Source organism: Coregonus clupeaformis, chromosome 3 (genome assembly GCF_020615455.1).
Source record: "Coregonus clupeaformis isolate EN_2021a chromosome 3, ASM2061545v1, whole genome shotgun sequence".
Lineage (NCBI taxonomy): Eukaryota > Metazoa > Chordata > Actinopteri > Salmoniformes > Salmonidae > Coregonus > Coregonus clupeaformis.
In genome coordinates, this window is record NC_059194.1 from 28,323,680 (window position 1) to 28,347,724 (window position 24,045).

General features: G+C 44.5%; 2 protein-coding genes across 5 annotated transcripts in view; one reads left to right on the plus strand and one right to left on the minus strand.

Annotated features, from left to right (window-relative positions):
* The first annotated feature begins 9 nt into the window (after nucleotides 1–9).
* Nucleotides 10–18,969, plus strand: LOC121543590 (F-box and WD repeat domain-containing 11-B). 3 transcript variants are annotated; one of them, XM_041853598.1, is made up of 14 exons: nucleotides 10–873; nucleotides 3,002–3,106; nucleotides 4,723–4,794; nucleotides 4,993–5,215; nucleotides 5,946–6,132; nucleotides 6,243–6,333; nucleotides 6,746–6,883; nucleotides 7,365–7,483; nucleotides 10,114–10,363; nucleotides 10,546–10,664; nucleotides 17,294–17,404; nucleotides 17,496–17,574; nucleotides 17,660–17,824; nucleotides 17,892–18,969. In XM_041853598.1, the coding sequence occupies exons 1-13, from the start codon at nucleotides 694–696 to the stop codon at nucleotides 17,819–17,821; spliced, it is 1,836 nt and encodes a 611-aa protein (XP_041709532.1). In that variant the 5' UTR covers nucleotides 10–693; the 3' UTR covers nucleotides 17,822–17,824; nucleotides 17,892–18,969. The 3 variants fall into 3 exon arrangements, with proteins under 3 accessions (XP_041709532.1, XP_041709539.1, XP_041709546.1); XM_041853605.1 differs by lacking the exon at nucleotides 3,002–3,106; XM_041853612.1 differs by lacking the exon at nucleotides 3,002–3,106 and having other exon boundaries at nucleotides 4,998–5,215.
* A 3,009-nt stretch (nucleotides 18,970–21,978) lies between these two features.
* Nucleotides 21,979–24,045, minus strand: part of LOC121543626 (fibroblast growth factor 18-like) — a 9,534-nt gene continuing 7,467 nt past the window's right edge. For both annotated transcript variants that reach the window (XM_041853651.2, XM_045209343.1), the window contains exon 5: nucleotides 21,979–23,856. In XM_041853651.2, the coding sequence (XP_041709585.2) occupies nucleotides 23,587–23,856 (270 nt within the window). In that variant the 3' untranslated portion in view covers nucleotides 21,979–23,586. The remainder of the gene's footprint in view (nucleotides 23,857–24,045) is intronic.

Consider the following 24,045-nt stretch of genomic DNA (forward strand, 5'->3'; position numbering starts at 1 on the left):
TTTCTTTGGCCAATAAGCACCAATGAGTGTGGCTGTAGAATGTCTGAATTGTTTCCTGCAATGATCATCATGGTGCATATATTTTATTTGGTGTGGAAAGTAAGGATGCTAAATTCTAATCCATGAGGACCTTAGAGGTAGTTTATCACTGCACTCAGACCACTGGTCAGGTTTCCAAAGTCTCAAATCAACTGCTGTCAAAAAGGTAAGAAGAAAGTGGAATTCAGGGGATAAACACATTCTACACTATTCGTCACAAATATGTGCAAATACATTTGCTCATCTTTGCCTAAAGATCCCTGTTCAAAGAGATGCATGCCTTGATGTCATTTTAGCCGTTCTATATCAATTGTCAGTCTTTTCAAATGATCTGCTGCTTGTTTACTAGTGTCCACATACATTTACAGTGTTATATTAGAAGTACTGCAAAATATGTTTTGCTTGCTTGCTCATCATATTCATTTATGTACTATGTTAACATAAGACGCAAGTCATCTCTGAGACTTCTAGAAAGCGTATTGACATTTAGTTTTGATGTGTTTCTCAGAATGGCAACATCATCTTCAAACATTTGCCCTTCTGTTTGGGGAGTCACGGTGGAAAGCTTTGGTAGCACCACAAGCCAATCAATATGGGGCAAGCCAGTTAAGGTACGCCTCTAGCAGAACTCGGCCAGTCGAGAGTGTTTGATTCATGAGTGGGGGCCCCACCCCCACTAAACACAGCCCTACCAAGTTGTGGCTGAGCGAAGCGAATGACGTCTCTGCATTTGCAGGCCGGGGACGCAGTGTTTGGTTTCCATTTTCACAGCTGAGTTTCAGGGTGACTAACAACATGGAGCCGGAGATTGAGGACAAAACGTTGGAATTAATGGTAAGCTTTGGTGACATTGGCCCCCTAGGTCGCTACTGGGAACGAAAAGGAGCCGTAGAGGCTTGAATCGAAGGCCGAACGGGGTACCAACCCGGACCGACGGCCAGGAGAGGTGGAGGAAAAAGGAAGGGGAACTAGAAATAGAGGGAGGGCCTGAAATATCGATATTATTATTTGAGGGTCCTGGTGCAGCGACTGACTAAGTCGTCGAAACCTATTAGTCAAAGTGACAGGGTAGTCCCTTATTTTTGCAATATCCAAATTGAATCCGTAACCTCATGTAAAATAGTCGAAAGCTTTCTGCAAGTCGTACGCTGGAGAAAGCCACGGATTTCGGGGTAGCTTTTCACTGCGGTGACGCTGCGCCACTCGGACCTGTGCGTCATAGCTAGTTAGCTAGCTAACTGGATACAACGTACCAGACTAAGTTAGTTAGATATAGAAATGTATATTAAAGTCAGATAAACAGAATAAAATGTTGCTCACACCCTTCCATGTGAATGTCTAAATGTTCTTCTGGTGTGCGTGCGTGTTCATGTTTATAAAGCTGCGTAGAAGGAAGTGCACAACATTAACTCGGGAGGGGTATTTTCATTGCTAACGAGCTATTATGATAGCTAAGCAACAAATAGTTGGCCACCGTGATGCATCAATAATATAATTTACTTGATTTCGACTGACCTTGGTAACAAACTAACTATGTTGTACTTGGTTTTTCCATATTTCCATTGTTCAATTTACTACGGTAATGTTAGCTAGCTCGCAGCCTCATAGGTAACGTTAGCTAGATTGAACTAGCCAGCTGACCAGTCCAAAAGCCAATGTATCAGATTTTGGGGTGATGGCTAGCTGTTTGCCCAGAGTTCTACCTTGCAAGTTTACTTGTTGGTCTGATGTCGTCTATCAAAAATGATATCTCTCTGTCAAGACTGTCAATTGGCTAACAATATAATAATATTTCAGTGTTGGTAAATAGTAGCTGGAAACACAGTAGATAGCTACAGTAAGCCTGATAATAACAGTAAAATGGTTTGTTAAAAAAGGAACCAATTTGGTTTCAGCCAGCACAAGAGTCCTCAGCCACCATTGTTTGTTTTGGCAAAGTGAAATTCCACAACCGGACTCGCTCCTCACACCGCAGCAATGATGGCAATATTTTCACACTGAATCAGAAAATAGTAATCTCTAGGTTATTCACCTGTAACTAGCTAATAAATCTGTCAGGACTTCAATAGTTTTCCCTTTTCCTATTAGGTCAGTCATACCCCTCTCTTTAAATCAGTTAAACCATTACTAAGCTCAATGGCAAGCATCATTTGACATTGACTAAACCTATATCAACACAACAACTACCCTGCAAGTAAACTACATTGATCTTGAACTAGGATACATGTAATGTTTCTGTTCTATTTACCCTCTTCCCTTCCCTGTGTACCCTTTCCCCAACCTAGGCTATATTAGATAGCCTACTCGCACTGAATTGACAATGTACACTCATGTTATGTTTGTTCTAGATTATTTTCTGTGTCAGTATATTTTGTCCCTATGTAAATCACTAACCACATCCATAGTGTGAGAATGGAAGAACAGAGGGCGGGGCATTAGCAAAAATCAAAGGGCTGGAAATTGACGAACATGCCCGTTGCGGAATTGCCCCTCCAACTCCTCTTCCTATCCCCACCCACTTCATATATCTAATAATGCTTTTGTGTGTCTGTATAAGTATGTGTTTCTGCGCTCACTGTGCAAATGTGCGTGTAGCTCTAATACTGGTTTTTCCCCTCACTACCCCCCCACCTTCTCTTCTCATCTTCACAAACACTGGTTTGGTTACACATCTCTTCTCAACACCAATCTGTTCTTCACTCTTTCCTATTCTGTTTGGTCATATTTGTCTTCCCTCCACATTCCTCCCATTTCTTCCACTCCTTTTTTGTCTACGTATATTCTACCCCCGTTTTCATCTTCCTCCTGCTGCTCTCATCTATCCTCTATACCTCATCTCCTTTCCTCCCCCCTTCATCTCTCTTTTCCTCACTCTCTTCCCATCTTTCCTCATCCATCCCGGTCTCATGCCTGTTTTCTCTCCTTTCATTCCTCTTCCTATCTCTCTCCCTCTCTCACACAGTGCTCTGTGCCTCGCTCTCTCTGGCTGGGCTGCTCCTCGGTGGCAGAGAGTTTGTGTGCACTCAGGTGCCTGCAGAGCATCCCCTCCACCCGGGCTCACAACCAGGTTCTGCTACTCTCTCCTCTTAATTCTGACCTACCTACCGCCCCAGTCACACCTCCCTCCTCAGACCCTAACCCCACCACACCACGTACTGTGTCCTGCACCCTCCCCTGACCCCCTTGCCTTCTCGTCTCTCCCTCCCAAAAACATGCTCCTCTCTCCAGCCCAGCTTACAGGATATCTGACATATTGGCTCAATTTCATATTAAGCCTCCTAGAAAAGGGTTGATCTCTACAGACAAGCACCGCCTGAAAGATACCTCCCTCTTTCCTGGGTAAAAAATAAATAATGTTTTGGTCAAAGCTGAAGTGACACAAAGACCAAATTGCCATCAAAGACAGCATAATAGGCTAACACATGAATCACAGGAACATGATTGTATCAAGCCTGGCCAAACCTAGCTAGGCCTTGTCAAAGTGAAAGTTAAACTTCAGATAGCTAGACTGTCTCTCCCTGCCCTCGCTACTCTAAGGCTTTGGATTTGTTTTTAAACAAAAAAATAGGCCAAGTTCTGACAAGTTGTCCAGTTCACTTGACAAGAGTTGTCTAGTTAATCTGAATTAGATGAGCAGAGTTGGGGCCACTGGGGTGAAAGGAAGGAGAGGCTACCAGAGCATGTCACCTGGGGAGCAATGCTGGGTTGCCTGGAAGTGTGGTGGACAGGGGATGGTTTAGGACCCCCCACCCTGCCTGTGTTAGGGGGAAAGTGAGGGGCGCCCATGGTATGCTCGCTGGCTGTCTCTGGCTGCCTGTGCCTTGCCTTGCTCTGTCTCTCTATTTGTTCGTCTGTCTGCTCTGTATGGCATTGCTGCATGAACACTAGTGTCGGCATCAGCCTTGACCCCCTGACCTTGTCTGTGTACCTGTCTGACCTGTTACTATTGGTCTGTCAGTCTCCACTGAAGAGCGACTGAAATGATCCAGTGCAATATCCGTTTCGTTTTTGCAGATGAGATAGTGGAGATGTGCTACTGTTGGCTATCTGAGGAAATCCCTTATGTTTCTCTTCTACACACCTGGACAGGGTTATCAATAATCTGTGACAGGGTCAGATGACGTGTGGGACACAGATATATATATATATATATATATATATATATATATATCTCTATATATATATATATATATCTCTATATATATCAAGCATGGGCTGCGTATGTATCTGTGAATGTTTTAATGGGCGAGAGGGTGCCCGTCTGGTTCAACCTTTAACAGTAGTTCTCCCAGCACTCTCCCTCTGTCTGTGGGTGCATCCCAAATTACACCCTATTCCCTATATAGTGCTGTACTTTTGACCCAAAGTAGTGCATAGTTGGGATTAGGGTGCCATTTGAGATGTAAACTGTCTGTTGGAGGGTTGGGTACCATCAGATTACGGTTTCATTACTGCAGGGTTTGTCTAGCAGCCATACCCACATACTGTTTAATTTCCTGTCCAGACTGCACATCACAGGGAGAGGAGATAGAGATCCGCTTACTTACATTATTAGCTAGCCGTGTGTGTGCCATTCTACTCTGCATTCTGCTACCATTTTGCTCATTTGTGTTCATTTACCTTTTAACAGACACCAAATGAGCTCTAACCATTCATTCCCTGTGTTCTTGTCTCTCCATACAGAACACATCAGTCATGGAGTCACAGAACCACGTAGACGACCTCTCGCCAAAGAAGACCACAGTTCTCACCAAGGTGTGTGTGTGTGTGTGTGTGTGTGTGTGTAGGTGGATTATGAGGGTGTGGCATCTGTGTAATATATCTGAGAGATATTAAATGGTAAAATGTGTCAATTGTCCTCGAAGTAGCACTTAATTGTATGGCAATGGGCAATTTGATTCAGTGGGAAGGGAACCCATAGTGCCGTGTGTGTAACTCTGTCCTCTGTCCCAGCTTAGTAACGGTCCTGTGATGACGGGCTCTCGTAAGCGCCCGTCGGAGGGGAACTACGACAAGGAGAAGGAGCACTGCATCGCCCTGTTTGACCAGTGGTCCGAGGCTGACCAGGTGGAGTTTGTAGAACACCTCATCTCCCGCATGTGTCACTACCAACACGGCCACATCAACTCCTACCTCAAACCCATGCTCCAACGAGACTTCATCACAGCACTGCCAGGTAACACACACTCACTTTTTTTTTTTACAGACACACTTTCGCACCCGCTCATACACACGTTCACAACTTATTTTGGGTGCTTCCACTAGAGTCCAGCACAGGCATGAATTTTAAGGCCGAGCCCTACCCATGCCTGCGACGTTTAGGCCCTACCCTACCCAGGGCCGATTGTGTCTGCCAAATTTAAGGCCCAGCCCGGCACGGGCCCAAAATTAGAAATAACTTCCTTCCATTAGCTCCTGGTCTCTCTGTTCTCCCCCTCCCTGCGCAGCATGCGCTCTGCTGCTAATCTGCCTGTGTGAGTATCCATAGCAATGGCTCCACCTTGGGCTGCTCAATGACGAGACACAAGAGAGTAGTTAGCTGTTAGCTAACTACTTTTCGTCACTTTAAACTCCGGAACATTATTATTTTCTGTGACCTAATCTCGCCTGTCGACTCTGACAATGTTCTGGTCTAATATTTGACGAGGTTGAAGCACTTCTGACACCAGGTTAGTCAGATATGACTGTAGGCTACTGCGCAGCAGATCACGAGCAAATGGCTCAACTTCAAAGTGTTAGTGATAGCCCAACCCGTACCCTAGTAATTGATGAAAAAAACATTCCTACCCGGCCCCCAACCTGATGTCTAGTGTCGGGTAGCAGAACTCCAGCTTCCACACACTTGCACTCATTCACACACCATGCTTACACACACTTACACCCAATCTCTCTCTTTCTGTCTCTAGCCCAGGGTCTGGACCACATAGCAGAGAACATCCTGTCATTCCTGGACGCACAGTCTCTGTGCTCTGCAGAGCTGGTGTGTAAGGAGTGGCAGAGGGTGATTTCAGAGGGCATGCTCTGGAAGAAACTCATAGAACGCATGGTCCGCACAGACCCCCTCTGGAAAGGCTTGTCAGAGAGGCACCAGTGGTGAGCATGAACACAAACGCTCGTAGTGATACTGGAGACGGAGATACAAGGAATAGGGAAGTTCTGAAGATTGATTTCTCATTGGCTTATTGTTCTGTCCGTCATCTCAGGGAGAAGTATCTGTTCAAGAACCGAACGACAGAGGTCCCGCCCAACTCCTACTACCACTCCCTGTACCCCAAGATCATCCAGGACATAGAAGTGAGACTTTAGCTCTGTCCACAAAAAACCCTCCACCCTTGTTGGTTTCAGCTTGTGGCTACGTCTCAAATGGCACCCTATTTCCTATTTAGTGGACTACGTTTGACCAGGGCTCTGGTCAAAAGTAGTGACCTATGTAGGGAATAGGGTGCCATTTGGGGGCGCCTTCTGTTGTGTTCTGTATCTATAGACCGTGAGCTTGATTAAAAACGATATTTTTTCCCCATCTGATCGGTTTTTCCTCACTCACATATCTACTCTTTATTTCCTCTCTGTTTTCTTCTCTCCCCCTATTGTCTTCGTGCGTTTCCTCTTCTTGACATGTATCCTCTCTCTCCTTCCCGCTACCTGTCAACCCGCTCTCTGGTCTCTTCACCTCTACCCCCCTCCTCTCCTCTCTCTGTGTGTGTAGACTATCGAGGCTAACTGGCGGTGTGGCAGACACAACCTGCAGAGGATCCAGTGTCGGTCAGAGAACAGTAAAGGAGTCTACTGCCTCCAGTACGACGACGATAAAATCATCAGCGGCCTTAGAGACAACTCCATAAAGGTGTGTGAGTGTACTTATCTTTTTGGACAGGTCTAGATGGATGAATCATGTTATTACAGACCGTATTGCAGGCTATGCCTTTGATGTGAAACAGCAACTTGTCTGTATCTCAGAAAATACATGAATTAAAGGATGAAAGGAGTCATTTGCCCACCCTTTGTGTGTTCCACTCATCTGTCTGTCCTGGAGAATGAGGGGGAGGAGGGAGGGGGTGGTGAGGATTTGTCTTATTGTTCTAGAGGGAGACTGTCTGTCTGACTGAGGCACTCAGGAAAGGGCCAGCCTGTCCAACCCAGCTCCAGCGCTGTAGTATGCAGAGATCCCTCCACACTGCAGGGAAATGGGGCATGAACAATACTCTGAGACCAGCTTATTCTTACCCTGACCCAAATCTCCTGCTTGATTTCTCTCCCTCCCTCTCGCTTAATCATCTTTCTACTTTCTCTCTCTCTCCCCCCCATCTCTTCCTCTATCTCTGTAGATCTGGGACAAGCAGTCTCTGGAGTGTCTGAAGATCCTTACAGGTCATACAGGCTCAGTGTTGTGTCTGCAGTATGATGAGAGAGTCATAGTCACTGGTTCCTCTGACTCCACTGTCAGGTATGACACAGTCATCATACACACACTTGGGCTTTGTCCAAATGGCAACCCTATTCCCCATGTAGTGCACTATTTTTCACCAAAAGTAGTGCACTACCATACAGTGCATTCGGAAAGTATTCAGACCCCTTGAATTTTCCACATTTTGTTACGTTACAGCCTTATTCTAAAATTGATTGAATAGTTTTTTCCCCCTCATCAATCTACACACAATACCCCATGATGACAAAGCAAAAACTGGTTTTTAGGAATTTTAGCAAATGTATATTACCAAATAAAAGTGGAAATATCACATTTACATAAGTATTCAGACCCTTTACTCAGTACTTTGTTGAAGCACCTTTGGCAGCGATTACAGCCTCGAGTCTGACGCTACAAGCTTGGCACACCTGTACTTAGGGAGTTTCTCCCGTTCTTCTCTGCAGATCCTCTCAAGCTCTGTCTGGTTGGATGGGGAGTGTTGCTGCACAGCTGTTTTCGGGTCTCTCCAGAGATGTTGGATCGTGTTCAAGTCTGGGCTCTGGCTGGGCCACTCAAGGACATTCAGAGACTTGTCCCGAAGCCACTCCTGCGTTGTCTTGGCTGTGTGCTTAGGGTTATTGTCCTGTTGGAAGGTGAACCTTCGCCCCAGTCTGATGTCCTGATTGCTCTGGAGCAGGTTTTCTTCAAGGATCTCTCTGTACTTTGCTCCGTTCATCTTTCCCTCGATCCTGACTAGTCTCCCAGTCCCTGCCGCTGAAAAAAATCCCCACAACATGATGCTGCCACCACCATGCTTCACCGTAAGGATGGTGCCACGTTTCCTCCCGACTTGATGCTTGGCATTCAGGCCAAAGAGTTCAATCTTGGTTTCATCAAACCAGAGAATCTTGTTTCTCATGGTCTGAGAGTCTTTAGGTGTCTTGTAGCAAACTCCAAGCGGGCTGTCATTTGCCTTTTTACTGAGGTCTGGCCACTCTACCATAAAGGCCTAATTGGTGGAGTGCTGCAGAGATGGTTGTCCTTTTGGAAGGTTCTCCCATCTCCACAGAGGAACTCTGGAGCTCTGTCAGTCACCATCGGGTTCTTGGTCACATTCCTGATCAAGGCCCTTCTCCCCCGATTGCTCAGTTTGGCCGGGCAGCCAGCTCTAGGAAGAGTCTTGGTGGTTCCAAACTTCTTCCGTTTTAAGAATGATGGAGGCCACTGTGGGGACCTTCAATGCTGCATAATTTTTTGTTACTCTTCCCCAGATCTGTGCCTTGACACAATCCTGTCTCTGAGCTCTATGGACAATTTCTTCAACCTCATGGCTTGGTTTTTGCTCTGACATGCGCTGTCATCTGTGGGACCTTATATAGACAGGTGTGTGCCTTTCCAAATCATGTCCAATCAATTGAATTTACCACAGGTGGACCTGCAAGTTGTAGAAACGTCTCAAGGATGATCAATGGAAACAGGATGCACCTGAGCTCAATTTCTAGTCGCATAGCAAAGGGTCTGAATACTTACGTAAATACGTTTTATTTTTAATACATTTGCAAAAATGTTCAACAACCTGTTTTCGCTTTGTCATTATGGGGTATATTGTGTTGATTGCTGAGGAAATTGTTTTATTTAATACATTTTGGAATAAGGCTGTAACGTAACAAAATGTGGAAAAGTTCAAGTGGTCTGAATACTTTCCGAATAGGGTGCCATTTGGGGGACAACCTTACACTGCCATCTATGCCGTTATATTACCGACTAATGCTTTAACCACCCGGTATGTCAGCGTAAAACCCACAGCCAACTATACGGTAGAAATGCGTCTAGAATCCCTAGAATGGACATTGGCATTCTACAAACGTGACTAAAAAGTTGTCTTGGTCAAGATAGCCAACTGTCTCCACATCTATCTGGTATTTACCCAAGACCCACCACAGCCATCTGAACACTTCTGACTGTCACACTATCCAGCCCTAGCTACACACTGAAGAGATTGCTATTTAAATTAAATTGTGACCATTTCTCACCCTCCGATATAAGGCTATCTGTTATATTTCCTATATTTGACTCTGTGAGAGAGTTGTGATAGTCAATATTGTTAGCTTACATTTTCAATGTCACACGATGTCCAAACCTGAGGCAAGAGTGAGTGTGTGTGTGTGTGTGTGTGTGTGTGTTCGCGCCAACCCATGCCAGTGTCGGCTGCACACAGAAGCTCAACCTTCACACACTCATTACTTCACACTCTCCCTGGGAGGTATCCAAGGAAAATGTGACTTCACTTCCTTAGTGACGGCTTGACGGGCACTTGTTTGTGGCTTTGAGTCTCAGCTTTTCCAGTGTGTGTTCTGAGTGTGTTTGATCCCCTCTCCCTGTCGGACAGTGGAACTCAATAAAAACGCTCTTAACGGCTGGTCCCTAGTGTAGGTTGTGTGTTGACTGGGACTCGGCCCAGTGTCCAGCCTTGGCTGTATCAGTCATCCTTTAATTCAGTTTGCAGAGCTTTCACTAAGTCTCTCTCGTTCTCGCTCTCTCGTTCTCTTTTCACAATATTCCCCTCTCCCTATCATCCCCTCTTTTTCTCCCCCTCCCTTCCCTCTCCTTTTTTATCTACCTCCCCTTGTCCTCTGTCCCTTCCCCTTCCTTCTCTATCGCTCCCCCAGGGTGTGGGACGTAACGTCAGGTGAAGTATTGAACACTCTGATCCATCACAACGAGGCGGTGCTCCACCTGCGCTTCTGTAACGGTCTGATGGTGACGTGTTCTAAGGACCGCTCCATCGCCGTGTGGGACATGGCCTCGCCCACCGACATCAGCCTCCGGCGGGTCCTCGTGGGGCACCGCGCCGCCGTCAACGTGGTCGATTTCGATGACAAATACATCGTGTCGGCGTCGGGGGACCGCACCATCAAGGTGAGAGGTGTGTGTGTGTGTGTGTGTGTGTGTCATGGAAAATAAAATGTGGGACTTGTGTATTAGTGGGTATGTGGGTGCACATGAGTATACCTTGTCTCTACAGTAGTTGATATTGGAGTTGTTTCCTATAAATATTGATGTCTGAGTGTCTCCCTCTCTCTCTCTGCTGCCCCCTGTAGGTGTGGAGCACCAGTACGTGTGAGTTTGTGCGCACACTAAACGGACACAAGCGAGGCATCGCCTGCCTGCAGTACAGAGACAGACTGGTGGTCAGCGGCTCCTCAGACAACACCATACGGTAAGAGACTGGTCCTGTCCTAAATCTGACCTGCCTGCTACTGTACTAATCATAGTACATACTATTTAGAACATAATGTTTAGAAATAATGCATGCAGTAATCAAGAAATATCTACATACTACACTGACTCGTACTGAGAATGCGTCAGCAAATGCACAATGGCGTTGTTTCCCGCCATTCGTTCATTTTGGTACAGCACGTCCCCTTATCTGATATCAGCTGCTGTCAATCACACATGGGTCTAGATGAAAAGCAGAAACGAGTATGACGTCCTGGCATTTCGAACATACTATGTTAAAAAAAAATGCTGCATACAGTGAGGGGAAAAAAGTATTTGATCCCCTGCTGACTTTGTACGTTTTCCCACTGACAAAGACATGATCAGTCTATAATTTTAATGGTAGGTTTATTTGAACAGTGAGAGACAGAATAACAACAAAATCCAGAAAAACGCATGTCAAAAATGTTATAAATTGATTTGCATTTTAATGAGGGAAATAAGTATTTGACCCCCTCTCAATCAGAAAGATTTCTGGCTTCCAGGTGTCTTTTATACAGGTAAAGAGCTGAGATTAGGAGCACACTCTTAAAGGGAGTGCTCCTAATCTCAGCTTGTTACCTGTATAAAAGTTATACATTGATTTGCATTTTAATGAGGGAAATAAGTATTTGACCCCTCTGCAAAACATGACATAGTACTTGGTGGCAAAACCCTTGTTGGCAATCAGAGGTCAGACGTTTCTTGTAGTTGGCCACCAGGATTGCACACATCTCGGGAGGGATTTTGTCCCACTCCTCTTTGCAGATCTTCTCCAAGTCATTAAGGTTTCGAGGCTGACGTTTGGCAACTCTAACCTTCAGCTCCCTCCACAGATTTTCTATGGGATTAAGGTCTGGAGACTGGCTAGGCCACTCCAGGACCTTAATGTGCTTCTTCTTGAGCCACTCCTTTGTTGCCTTGGCTGTGTGTTTTGGGTCATTGTCATGCTGGAATACCCATCCGCGACCCATTTTCAATGCCCTGGCTGAGGGAAGGAGGTTCTCACCCAAGATTTGATGGTACATGGCCCCGTCCATCGTCCCTTTGATGCGGTGAAGTTGTCCTGTCCCCTTAGCAGAAAAACACCCCCAAAGCATAATGTTTCCACCTCCATGTTTGACGGTGGGGATGGTGTTCTTGGGGTCATAGGCAGCATTCCTCCTCCTCCAAACACGGTGAGTTGAGTTGATGCCAAATAGCTCCATTTTGGTCTCATCTGACCACAACACTTTCACCCAGTTCTCCTCTGAATCATTCAGATGTTCATTGGCAAACTTCAGACGGGCCTGTATATGTGCTTTCTTGAGCAGGGGGACCTTGCGGGCGCTGCAGGATTTCAGTCCTTCACGGCGTAGTGTGTTACCAATTGTTTTCTTGATGACTATGGTCCCAGCTGCCTTGAAATCATTGACAAGATCCTCCTGTGTAGTTCTGGGCTGATTCCTCACCGTTCTCATGATCATTGCAACTCCACGAGGTGAGATCTTGCATGGAGCCCCAGGCAGAGGGAGATTGACAGTTCTTTTGTGTTTCTTCCATTTGCGAATAATCGCACCAACTGTTGTCACCTTCTCACCAAGCTGCTTGGCAATGGTCTTGTAGCCCATTCCAGCCTTGTGTAGGTCTACAATCTTGTCCCTGACATCCTTGGAGAGCTCTTTGGTCTTGGCCATGGTGGAGAGTTTGGAATCTGATTGATTGCTTCTGTGGACAGGTGTCTTTTATACAGGTAACAAGCTGAGATTAGAAGCACTCCCTTTAAGAGTGTGCTCCTAATCTCAGCTCGTTACCTGTATAAAAGACACCTGGGAGCCAGAAATCTTTCTGATTGAGAGGGGGTCAAATACTTATTTCCCTCATTAAAATGCAAATCAATTTATAACATTTTTGACATAATAATAATAATAATAATATGCCATTTAGCAGACGCTTTTATCCAAAGCGACTTACAGTCATGCATGCATACATTTTTTTTTGTGTATGGGTGGTCCCGGGGATCGAACCCACTACCTTGGCGTTACAAGCGCCGTGCTCTACCAGCTGAGCTACAGAGGACCGCGTTTTTCTGGATTTTTTTGTTGTTATTCTGTCTCTCACTGTTCAAATAAACCTACCATAAAAAAATTATAGAGTGATAATTTCTTTGTCAATGGGCAAATGTACAAAATCAGCAGGGGATCAAATACTTTTTTCCCTCACTGTACTATAAAACTTCACATACCCAAAATGCCTACTATTTACAACACAGTACGGGTATTCGCACACGGCCAGTCTGTGATGTCTTGTTTCACTGGGTTTATGGGGCATAGTGGGATGTATGCGTGTCAGATGGATGGATAGATACACACAGAGTGTACAAACCTTTAAGAACACCTTCCTAATATCGAGTTGCACCCCCGTTTTAACTGTTGTGCGCGAAAAACCCCAGCAGTGTTGCGGTTCTTGACACAAACCGGTGCGCCTGGCACCTACTGCCATACCTTGTTCAAAGGCACTTAAATCTTTTGTCAAGCCATGTCTCAATTGTCTCAAGGCTTAAAAATCCTTTAACCTGTCTCCTCCCCTTCACCCACACTGATTGAAGTGGATTTAACAAGTGACATCAATAAGGGGTCATAGCTTTCACCTGGATTCACCAGGTCAGTATGTCATGGAAAGAGCAGGTGTTCATATATCCTTCAGAAAGTATTCATACCCCGTTTACTTTTTCCACATTTTGTTGTTACAGCCTGAATTTAAAGTTGATTACATTTAGATATGTTGTCACAGGCCTACACGCAATACCCCATAATGTCTAAGTGGAATTATGTTTTTTGAAATGTTTACAAATTAATTAAAAACTAAAAGCTGAAATGTCTTGAGTCAGTAAGTATTCAACCCCTTTGTTATGGCAAGCCTAAATAAGTGCAGGAGTAAAAATGTGTGTAACCAGTCACATAAGTTGCACTTTGCATTTTTCAACGACTACCTCATCTCTGTACCCCACACATACAATTATCTGTTCGAGCAGTGAATTTCAACCACAAAGACCAGGGAAGTTTTCCAATGCCTTGCAAAGAAGGGCACCGATTGGTAGATGGGTTAAAATAAAAAGCAGACATTGAATATCCCTTTGAGCATGGTGAAGTTATTCATTACACTTTGAATGGTATATCAATACACCCAGTCACTACAAAGATTCAGGCGTCCTTCCTAACTCAGTTGCTGGAGAGGAAGGAAACCGCTCAGGGATTTCACCATGAGGCCAATGGTAGGGCTGTGACGGTAATTGAATAACTGTGTAACTGATGGTTATGGATGAAGACCGCCATGAAAATAAAATAACCGTCAAAGCCGTTTAAATAGGCCTACATCAATTTTGGGATTACATTTTTTTACCAACTTTCTTTTCATGTCGATAAACTTTACATAATAGCGGGAGTGTTTACTAAGGATTATAAGCAATTGTTTTGCTGACTTAGTCTGTCAAACTTTCTAGATCTCCTTCTCTTTCCAACTGTCCTTTGATGCTTGAGCAGCTAATCCCTAGATGTGAGGGGTTGTAGAACGCTATAGGCTATGGGACTTCAGTAAAAAAAAACAATGTGATATGTGGACTTTGTTTTATACAATGCATGTTTTCATTGCTTGCTAGTAAATAAATAAATCGGTATTTTTAAAAAGTTTGGATGTGTCTGACTACTCATTAATTATTCAACAGCAGTCGACAAGGTTGTTCTGGTTCTGAGGCTTGTAATGCAGTAATGTTGTGTCAAATGGACAATGCACCAATCCTCTCCAACCTGACATGGTATAATTTGATATGGAATCTTTTCTTAATTTATAGACTAATCAACGCCGGTCCTGGCCGATATTCCTCCCTAGGCGAGACAAAATGTTTAATAATTGCTGCCCTCCTATCCCCACAAGTAGAATAGTAGCCTAGGCTATACAGCAGTGCACTTTTTTAAATGTATTTTTTATTTTACCTTTATTTAACTAGGCAAGTCAGTTAAGAACAAATTCTTATTTACAATGACGTCCTACACCGGCCAAACCCGGACGACGCTGGGCCAATTGTGCGCTGCCCTATGGGACTCCCAATCACGGCCGGTTGTGATACAGCCTGGAATCGAACCAGGGGGTCTGTAGTGACGCCTCAAGCACTGAGATGCAGTGCCTTAGACCGCTGCGCCACTCGGGAGCCCATGTGGTAGCCTACAGTTTGTAAAACATGCAATTTACCGGTAAGCCCTGTCGTTTGGTTACATTCATTTCTGCATGTATTAAATACTCTCTGAGTGGAAACGTTGTTTGCAGAGTTCACAACCTGCTACTCTTGTGAGAAACAAGTTTTGGTTTATTTCATACCATTTACGTGATCCATGTGAGCAATGAGCATGTGTCTGGTTTCTCTTTCCTGTTAATCTTGACAGGGCGCATGCGCCTGAGCACGCATAGAGGTACCTGGCCTGCTTCTCGCAAATGTCAAATGTAGGATAGTGCCCAGCTGGGCTTCTCAGTATTTTATTTATATTTTTTATATAGTAGCTACTCACAGTTTTTGAAAAATCTTTCCAACACTCTACCCCTCGATAATCAGCTGGAAAATAGGCTACGGACATGTTTCCTAATGTAGCCATTCTGGACTCCATCTCTTTAATGACTCACGCCCTTCATGATTTAATCTTGTAAAAGGCTTATTTTCAGTAGCTTAGGCTACATTATTTCTCTCATTACGGCGTCCTCTCTTTGAAAACGATATGCCTCTGCCATCGAATGACCGCTGCAGTAGGGTCTGTGAAATTATGCAACTATTTCGAGAAAAGTTGGAGAAAACCCGTCGGACTTCGTTTGAATGGTTTTGTGCGTCGAAGTAGGATCTGTATGTATTTATTTTTTATGCGGAAGAGGACAAGGTAGGCATATCTTTATTTTGACTCTTAATGTTGTGTCAATACGAAAATGCGACAGATCCTCTCCAACCTGGCATTTCTTAATTTGTTGATTTTAATATTTATAACACAGGTGGCTGGTGGCACCTTAATTGGGGAGGATGGCTCATAGTAATGGCTGGAACGGAATAAATGAAATGATATCGTACTCATTCCATTCACTCCATTCCAGCCATTATTATGAGCCGTCTTCCCCTCAGCAGCATTCTGTGATTTATAGGTAATAATAATAATGAAATGCCATGATAATAACGAAGTGTAATGGCTTGTTTCAAATAGGTTTTTATTAAAAAAGCATATCCATGTAAACAAATGTATAAACAGAATTGTGACCTCCCCCTGAACTGTTATGTCGGGGACCGTGTATATTGGCCTGGCCAATTACCGTAACCTCAAATTCCAAGACTGTCAGAGCCCTAGCCAATGGTGACTTTAAAACGGTTACAGAGTTTAATGGCTGTGATAGGAAAAAGCTGAGGATGGATCAACAACATTGTAGTTACTCTACAATACTAACCTAAATGACAGAGTGAAAATAAGGAAGCCTGTACAAAATAAAAAATATCCAGAAACAAGCATCCTGTTTGCTATAAGGCACTAAAGTAAAACTGCAAAAAATGTGGCAAAGAAATTAACTTTATGTCCTGAATACAAAGCGTTATGTTTGGGGCAACTCCAACACAACACATCACTGAGTACCACTTCATATTTTCAAGCATGGTGGTGGCTGCCACATGTTATAGGTATGCTTGTCATCGTCAAGGACTGGAGTTTTTATGATACAAATAAACGGAATGGAGCTAAGCACAGGGAAAATCCTAGAGGAAGACCTTGTCTGCTTTCCACCAGACACAGGGTGATGAATTCACCTTTCAGCAGGACAATAACCTAAAACACAAGGCCAAATCTACACTGGAGTTTCTTACCAAGAAGACTGTGAATGTTCCTGAGTGGCTGAGTTACAGTTTTGACTTAAATCTACGATGACCTGAAAATGGTTGTCTAGCAATAATCAAGAACCAATTTGATAGAACTTGAAGACATTTTAAAATAAGAATGGGCAGAGGTTCCACAATCCAGGTGTGGTAAGCTCTTATACATTTACCCAGAAAGACTCACAGCTGCCAAAGGTGCTTCTACAAAGTATTGACTCGGATGTGAATACTTATGTAAATGAGATTTCTGTTTTTCATTTTAATATCTTAGCAAAAAAAAATATATTTCTAAAAACATGTTTTCACTCTTTCATCATGGGGTATTGTGTGTAGATGGGTACGAAAGAAAAAACATCAATTTAGAATTCTGGCTGTAAACAAAATGTGGAATAAGTCTAGGGGTATGAATATTTTCTGAAGGCACTGTACTAATAGGTGCCGCCCTTTGCGAGGCATTGGAAAACCTCCCTGGTCTTTGTGGTTGAATCTGTGCTTTCACTGCTCGACTGCGGGACCATACAGGTGGTTGTATGTGTGGGGTACAGAGGTAGTCATTCAAAAACTCTTGTTAAACACTATTATAGCACACAGTGACTCCATGCCGCTTATGTGACTTGTTAAGCACATTTTTACTTCTGAACTTTAGGCTTGCCCTAAATAAGGGGTGTGAATACTTTCTGAAGGCATTGTGTGTTTGTGTGAATGTATTTTCTTTCCAGATTATGGGATATTGAGTGTGGAGCGTGTTTGCGAGTGTTGGAAGGTCATGAGGAATTGGTCCGCTGCATTCGCTTTGACAACAAGAGGATTGTCAGTGGTGCATATGACGGGTGAGTAATACTCACTAAGTTTATAGATTATTTTTCCAATACACACACACACACTGCTGTTCTCTACTGACCTTGTCTCCTCTCTCTGCAGTAAGATTAAGGTGTGGGACTTGCAAGCTGCCCTGGACCCACGAGCCCCAGCCAGCACCTTGTGTCTGCGCACACTGGTGGTGAGGATCTTTGTGTGTGTTTTAATGTCTGGTCTGTTTTAGGCCGTAGCCTTACGCGGTTGTCATGTTGGTGTGTGTGTTTCAGGAGCACTCGGGGCGCGTGTTCCGGCTGCAGTTTGACGAGTTCCAGATCATCAGCAGCTCCCATGACGACACCATCCTCATCTGGGACTTCCTGAACGTGTCGACCAATGGACAGTCAGAGGGCCGGTCCCCCTCACGCACCTACACCTATATCTCCAGATAGCAGGTAACACAGACACACACGCGCACACACAACTCTGGCTGAGAGTTTCTGACCTGTCTCTGTCCTTCAGGTGGCGACATCCCCTGCAGCGATTCCTGGAGGAGCTGAGATCTGATTGGCTGATGGAGTGTGTGTTGCAGAGAGGAGCTCAACTCGTCCTCTTCTTCCTCATCCTTCTGTCCATACACCCGTTCTGACGAGGGTTTAAGTCTCCCACCACACCCCTGAAACACACACACTGCAACTCAACCCACTGTTGAACACATACACCCCCACTCACGTTCATATTCTATCACTAATTTATGTTCTCCAGTCTACACTAACCCACCACAGTAAAAATGCACATCTTACACCTAACCTTACCAAATCATTTACCTTTTAGAAGTCCTACCTTAAGCTCTAGTTCTTCAGTTCTCACCCACAACCCTGCCTAGACACACACATGAGCGTATGGACAGAGAATAACCTTGGAGCTGCAGTGTGGGAGATGCTCTTTATCTCAGCTCTGAGTGAGGAAGGATGAGAGATGGAGTGAGTTAGTTAATGAGTGAGTGAAGGATAAAGAGCCCACTCATCTATCCTGGGTCCCTCTCTCCTTCTCCCTGGGATGAACACTTGTTCGGAATGCGGAACACACGTGTGTGAACCTGTGAAATGCGGCATAGACTAATAAAAAGACTTGGTGTATTTCTCCGTCACCATGGAAATGGACTTGCATGTTGAGGATGCCGGGATACATCATCCTGGCGATACCTCTGCTCTTTCCTTTTACGCCTGTTTTACTTTCTTAATATTTTTTATTATTTTGTTTTTTATATTTTATTTGACATTTTGTTCTTGGTAAAATTATACTAAGCATTGTTGTTCTCTTTCTCTGTCTGGTATTCTCTCATTTGTTTTTCTCATTCTCTCGCTTTTCTCACTAGTTTCCTCTCACCATCTCTTTCTCTATCCATCCATCTTTCTCTGATCATCTGTGTGCTTGCTTTAGTTATGAGAGAAGCTGGAACTCTGAATGCAATTTAGCTGTAAACTAAGTCCTCTTGTCAAAAAATTGTTCTACATTAAAATGATTTTTTTTTTTAGAAAATTATATTGTGAATAAAGTACTTGACAGTGATCGGGTATTGAGCCAACTAAAACGTGAATGACTGTATTTGTCTGTTTGTGTATCCCTTTGTGTCGTTATTGTGTGTGTGTGTGTGTGTGTGGCTGCATCATTAAGTGTGCCCAGATGTGTGTTAGCGTCTGGGTCCTTGAAGCTAAGATCTGTATTTGTTGAAACTGCCATGTCCGTTTAGGATATTACAACGACAAGGAAGTTACTTAAAACAACACTGTTCTTTCCCCTCTGACGTCATCGCACGCCCGCTAAAACAGCAGAGAATGTACTGCGTTTTACTTTTCTATTTTTCTCTCAGCATTGTTGGGAAAGACCCGTAAGTAAGCGTGTCACTGTACGTCTACACATGTTTACGAAGCAAGTGACAAAATGTGATTTTGAGGTTTATTTTTATCACGGTACCAGGCACTCTACCCTGTGTACCCTGTTTTATCAACAAAACAATAACAAACACGCTGGGGCGAACAGTGGTGCTGTTTCACAAAATGTGGATACTAGCTTTAATGACCATTTCAACATCTTTGCAAATGGGTAGTATACTTGGTCATCATTAACGTGTCTGTGCGCGTCTAAGGTTTGCCACCTGGTGGCGCTCAAACCCTAGTGTTTTACTGAGCCTGCTATGGTGAAACGCTAGTCCTCCTACCCAAGTAGTTACACCGCTTATATCCCATTATAACGTGTTCTAATACACTACCCACTCGTATGAATAGGATAACCAACCCTGTAGTTTTCCTTAAAGGTACTAGAGATGGGAGTACAGCTTTGATAGATGTGGACCTAAAGTGGCTGCTGCGTTATTTTTTTTGTACCAGGTTGTACCATAGAGCTTGTTGCATCCCAAATGGCACACTCTTCCCTATGGTCCCTGGTCAAAAGTAGTGCACTGTATAGGGAATAGGGTTCCATTCATGACTGGGATAGCTGAGACTCTTGGGTAGAGTTAGGGAGTAAATGTACTGTAGAAACAGGCTCCATACCAGTAGCCTTTGTCCTTCACCTATGGATGGGTGGGTTGAACTTTTTTATTTTAAGTTGTGTGTGTTGGAGTGGGAAGAGGAGAGTGCTCGTGTTGTGGGATATGGTAGAGTACTGTGTATAGCACTGAGTGTGAATAACTGGTGTCATATGGATGGGCGGCAGGTAGTTTAGTGGTTAAGAGTGTTGTGCCGGTAACCGAAAGGGCGCTGGTTCTAATCCCCGAGCCGACTAGGTGAAAAATCTGCCGACGTGCCCTTGAGCAAGGCACTTAACCCTAATTGCTCCTGTAAGTCGCTCTGGATAAGAGCGTCTGCTAAATGACTCAAATGTATTGTGTGTGGGATGGTGTGGAATTGGTCTGTGTGTGTGTGTGACTGTGCACTTGTTTTCCTACATATCAGGACCCCAATGTCCTGAAAAGTCAACATTTTTGGAAGGTCAGGACTTTTTTCAGGTCCTGATTTTTTATAGATGCTATTTTAAGCTTAAGGGTTAGGTTTTGGGGTTAGGGGTTAGAAAAAATATAGATAATTAACAGTCACATTTTTACACTCAAAAGTTCTGAAATTTCAAAAAAACAAAGCTGTGTGTGAGACCGTTTTGAGTGTGTGGAGTATGGGTGTGTGTGCTTCCTCTGGGTCTGCCGGATTTTGGCCCATAATTCCTGGAGCTCTCAGGTCACCGCTCCATTCTCACTCACATATTTGGCATTCTTTCCCCGACATGATTACCATACACCTTCTACTCTGGGTTTGGCTCCGCAGAATATTTCCATAATTCCGAGTGGAACTGCAGCGACGTTCCATAACCCCCCCTCCCACAGTTCAGATTCCCCCCTCTCATGCTCCTACCTTCCTTGGAATCCTTGGGTACGGACCTTTTTCCCCCCTGAGTCAGCTGTTTGTGTCTGCCGATGTGATTGTGTCATTTGGCAGCGACATCTCTATAAAGACCTCCCGGGGGGATGGGGAAGTAGGTAGTGCGTAAGAGACGTGCTGCATCTCAATAGTCCAAGTTTGGTAGTTCCCTTTCCCTTATTCCTTTCCTTCATCAGATGTGAGTAACCCGCCAGTAGGCAGCCACCATATTGCTTAGTTTTACCTATCCTGTTTTTACAGTTCAGTGCAGATGAAGGAAAAGGAGGATTCTTTACAAAAGCAGGGATGGCCAAAACCAACTGGAGACACTCCACTCTAGAATAATTTAGTAAAGCGGGGACCTCCTGGCGAGAGCCAAAAGAGGTAACAAAAGTTAGTGAGGCAGAGAAGCGTGGTGGATGCCCTATGCTCCCAAGGGGGCCAAGAGGATTTAATACAGTAAGTCAAGATTACATTTATTGTGATGCAACCATGTTGAAGTCGCATGGTAGTGCCCTGATAGAATCGTGTGTTGGGATGGTGGTGGAGGGTTGTTGGTGGGGTGAAGGGGGTCAGGTGTCAGCCTATGTCTGTAATTGAGAGCAAGAATGAGAAAAATAATACTACTGCTTTGCAGAAGCCTACTGTTATTTTCCACAATGCTTTCAGATCAGTGGTCAGGCATATAAGTAGGGTAAGAAATGAAGGTTTTGTTAAGCTAATTTGTCCCTACAAGACCCATAACATAATATATTTCCAAAAAAGGAAACATGGCTGCCCAAAAGAAACCTGGCAAGGAACCGTGGACAAGGAGATGAAGGACTGGCCTGTCATGGAAACAATCCCCAAAATGGTAGAAGATCAGCAGCGGTCGCACTCTCTTGTGGAAGCCTTATGTTCCACATAGTTAAGTAAGTAAATATTGTCATGTTATGATGATGATGAAGGGGTTGTTTACCTGTGTATCAGTGGAGGCTGCTGACGGGAGGACGGCTCCTAATAATGGCTGGAACAGAGCGAATGGAATGGCATCAGATGTATTTAATACCGTTCCACTTATACCTCTCCAGCCATTACCACCAGCCCATCCTCCCCAATTAAAGTGCCATCAACCTCCTGTGCTGTGTATAGATGCTTTATGACACAGGAGACAAGTTTCTGTAAGCAGGTTTACTGACTTGAGAAAGACTGCTGCACACAGAGCTGAAATAAATAAAAGAAATAATTTTATAATAATAACAACAATTATAGTAACAATCATAAAAAGATCGCTTATTTCGTTTTTTTTGTCATCTTTATATAACTTTTAATAAATTGTTCCCTTTAATATTTTGTGTATAAGACTTTGGTGTTCCACTGAATGTCCTGGTAGCAGCATTCTGTATCCATGGTATCGCACAGGAGTGTCATCCCCTGGGTCGTTTCTATAGCAACGCATATATGAAGAGAAGGCACCCTTCCCCCACACACCCGTCATCACCCTCTGATCCTATAAGAAGAGGGTATTCTGTCCTGGCAGTGGGACTTGGGGAGGTGTCATGTCACTGATCTCCAGTTGTCTTTGGTGGTCGTTAGATTTGGTTTGTTTTTGGTTCAGCTTGGTTTGTACATTCCAGTTCTTAAAGCTTCCGTCACTTCAGTGAGTTGCTGGGGGAGGTTACCTAGGGATAATTTAGGCCTCTAGTCCCTCTCCAGATTCCCCCCAAATGGTCTTTGGTGCCCATACACTCACATACTGTACATACATTCACATTCTTTCAATTCATTCATTCACCCCAAGTTTCACAGATTCTCCTCACCTAGGGGGTGAGACAGAGAGAAGTGCGTCAAAGCAGTCCATCCATTTCCTGTGTTCCTCTTGCTGTTTGTCCACCTGTTGCTCCACAGTTTCTCTCATGACACCACTGTCCCATAGACCTCCTGTCTGTCCATCTGTCTGTCTCTCCTCTCTGTCTTTTGGTCCATTAGTGGATATCATCCAGTGAGTCCTGGACAGTGTCAGATAGTTGTACTGGTCCAAGCCTGTGAGTAAGGTTGGGGCTATCACAGTGTAGCTAGCTTAGCTACATTTTAGCCCTTAAAAGGAGTTTAAACCCGCAGTTTCGAGAACACACTGAACTCATTCTTGTTTAACAGAGCAATAGCGTTTACCTTAAAGCATGGCTGCTTGCTAAACCAACAAAGTGACCGGTTTTTGTTTGTCTATTCTAAACTAGAGCTTAACTGGCCAATGCTAAGTGACAGTGCAATAGCACCATTATGTTCAAGCTTGGAGGTTGGAGGGAAACAAGGCCTCCACAAGTTGGAAAGCCTGGTCATCATTTAGCTAGCTTTCACAGGCCTTGTCATAGTTTCTGGGCCTTGCAGGGGAGTGGGCCAGGTCGATGGGCTAGTTGTGATAACAGGGTTATAAGCTAGTGGCCTTCAGTCAATGGACAGAGATAGTGGAGCCTGGGGCAGTGACAGCTAGTAGGGCCAAGTGTCAAGTTAGTGGATGTACTGTGGCACTAGCACAGTTAGTAAACCTACCAATCAGGGTCTAGAGGAGGGTACATGTTATCCCAGTAGTGGGAAGCGTTAGGTGGGGTCAGGAGTGTGGGTGTAGCACTGGCCCATTATCGATTAGCTTCAGGTACAGGTGCAGTGGATGTTAGTCGGGTCCAATGGCGCTAATTAGCCACTTAGCCAATTAGCATGTATTAAAGTCCAGAGGAAGGGTCAATGTTATCCCATTAGCGGTTACTGAATAAGCAGGTACAGGTGGCAATGGGCAGTGGATGGATGGTAGCCGTTAGCATTAGCTGCTAGCGGGTCCCGGTGGCACGGACCCTCTTGCTCCTCTTGTTGACCGTTGTGAAGCGGAAGGGCGTGGTTTCAGGGTACTCCCCGGGTGGGAAGCGTTTCATAAAGTGGACGTCCTGCTGGTTGGGCAGCGTGTGGGGGCCGCGGCGAGGGCGCCCCCGCTTGGTGAAGCCAACGTACCAGCCGGCGTAACGTGCCGACATCAACGCGGTGTAGTGGTTCTCCAGAACCTTCTCCACGAACACGCAGTCTTCACTTTTATTACTGGCCTTCTGAGAGAACAGAGACACAAATACACACACACAGAGAGACAGGAGGAAAGAAGAGACAGATCAGCAATCCATGTGAACTCATTCAATCTGAACAAAAAAAGGAATGCTCAGGAATGCTCAGGAATGCTCAGGAATGCTTCCAAACAGTACTTTTTTGGTATATTGTTGTGATTCATGCCATAAGCCTAT

Excerpts from the sequence above, each read along its gene's own strand:
- LOC121543590 (XM_041853598.1), top strand. The coding sequence starts at position 694 with ATGAGTGGGGGCCCCACCCCCACTAAACACAGCCCTACCAAGTTGTGG. Across the intron at positions 6,334-6,745 it reads AGATCATCCAGGACATAGAA|ACTATCGAGGCTAACTGGCG; the intron begins GTGAGACTTTAG and ends CTGTGTGTGTAG. Across the intron at positions 6,884-7,364 it reads TTAGAGACAACTCCATAAAG|ATCTGGGACAAGCAGTCTCT; the intron begins GTGTGTGAGTGT and ends CTATCTCTGTAG.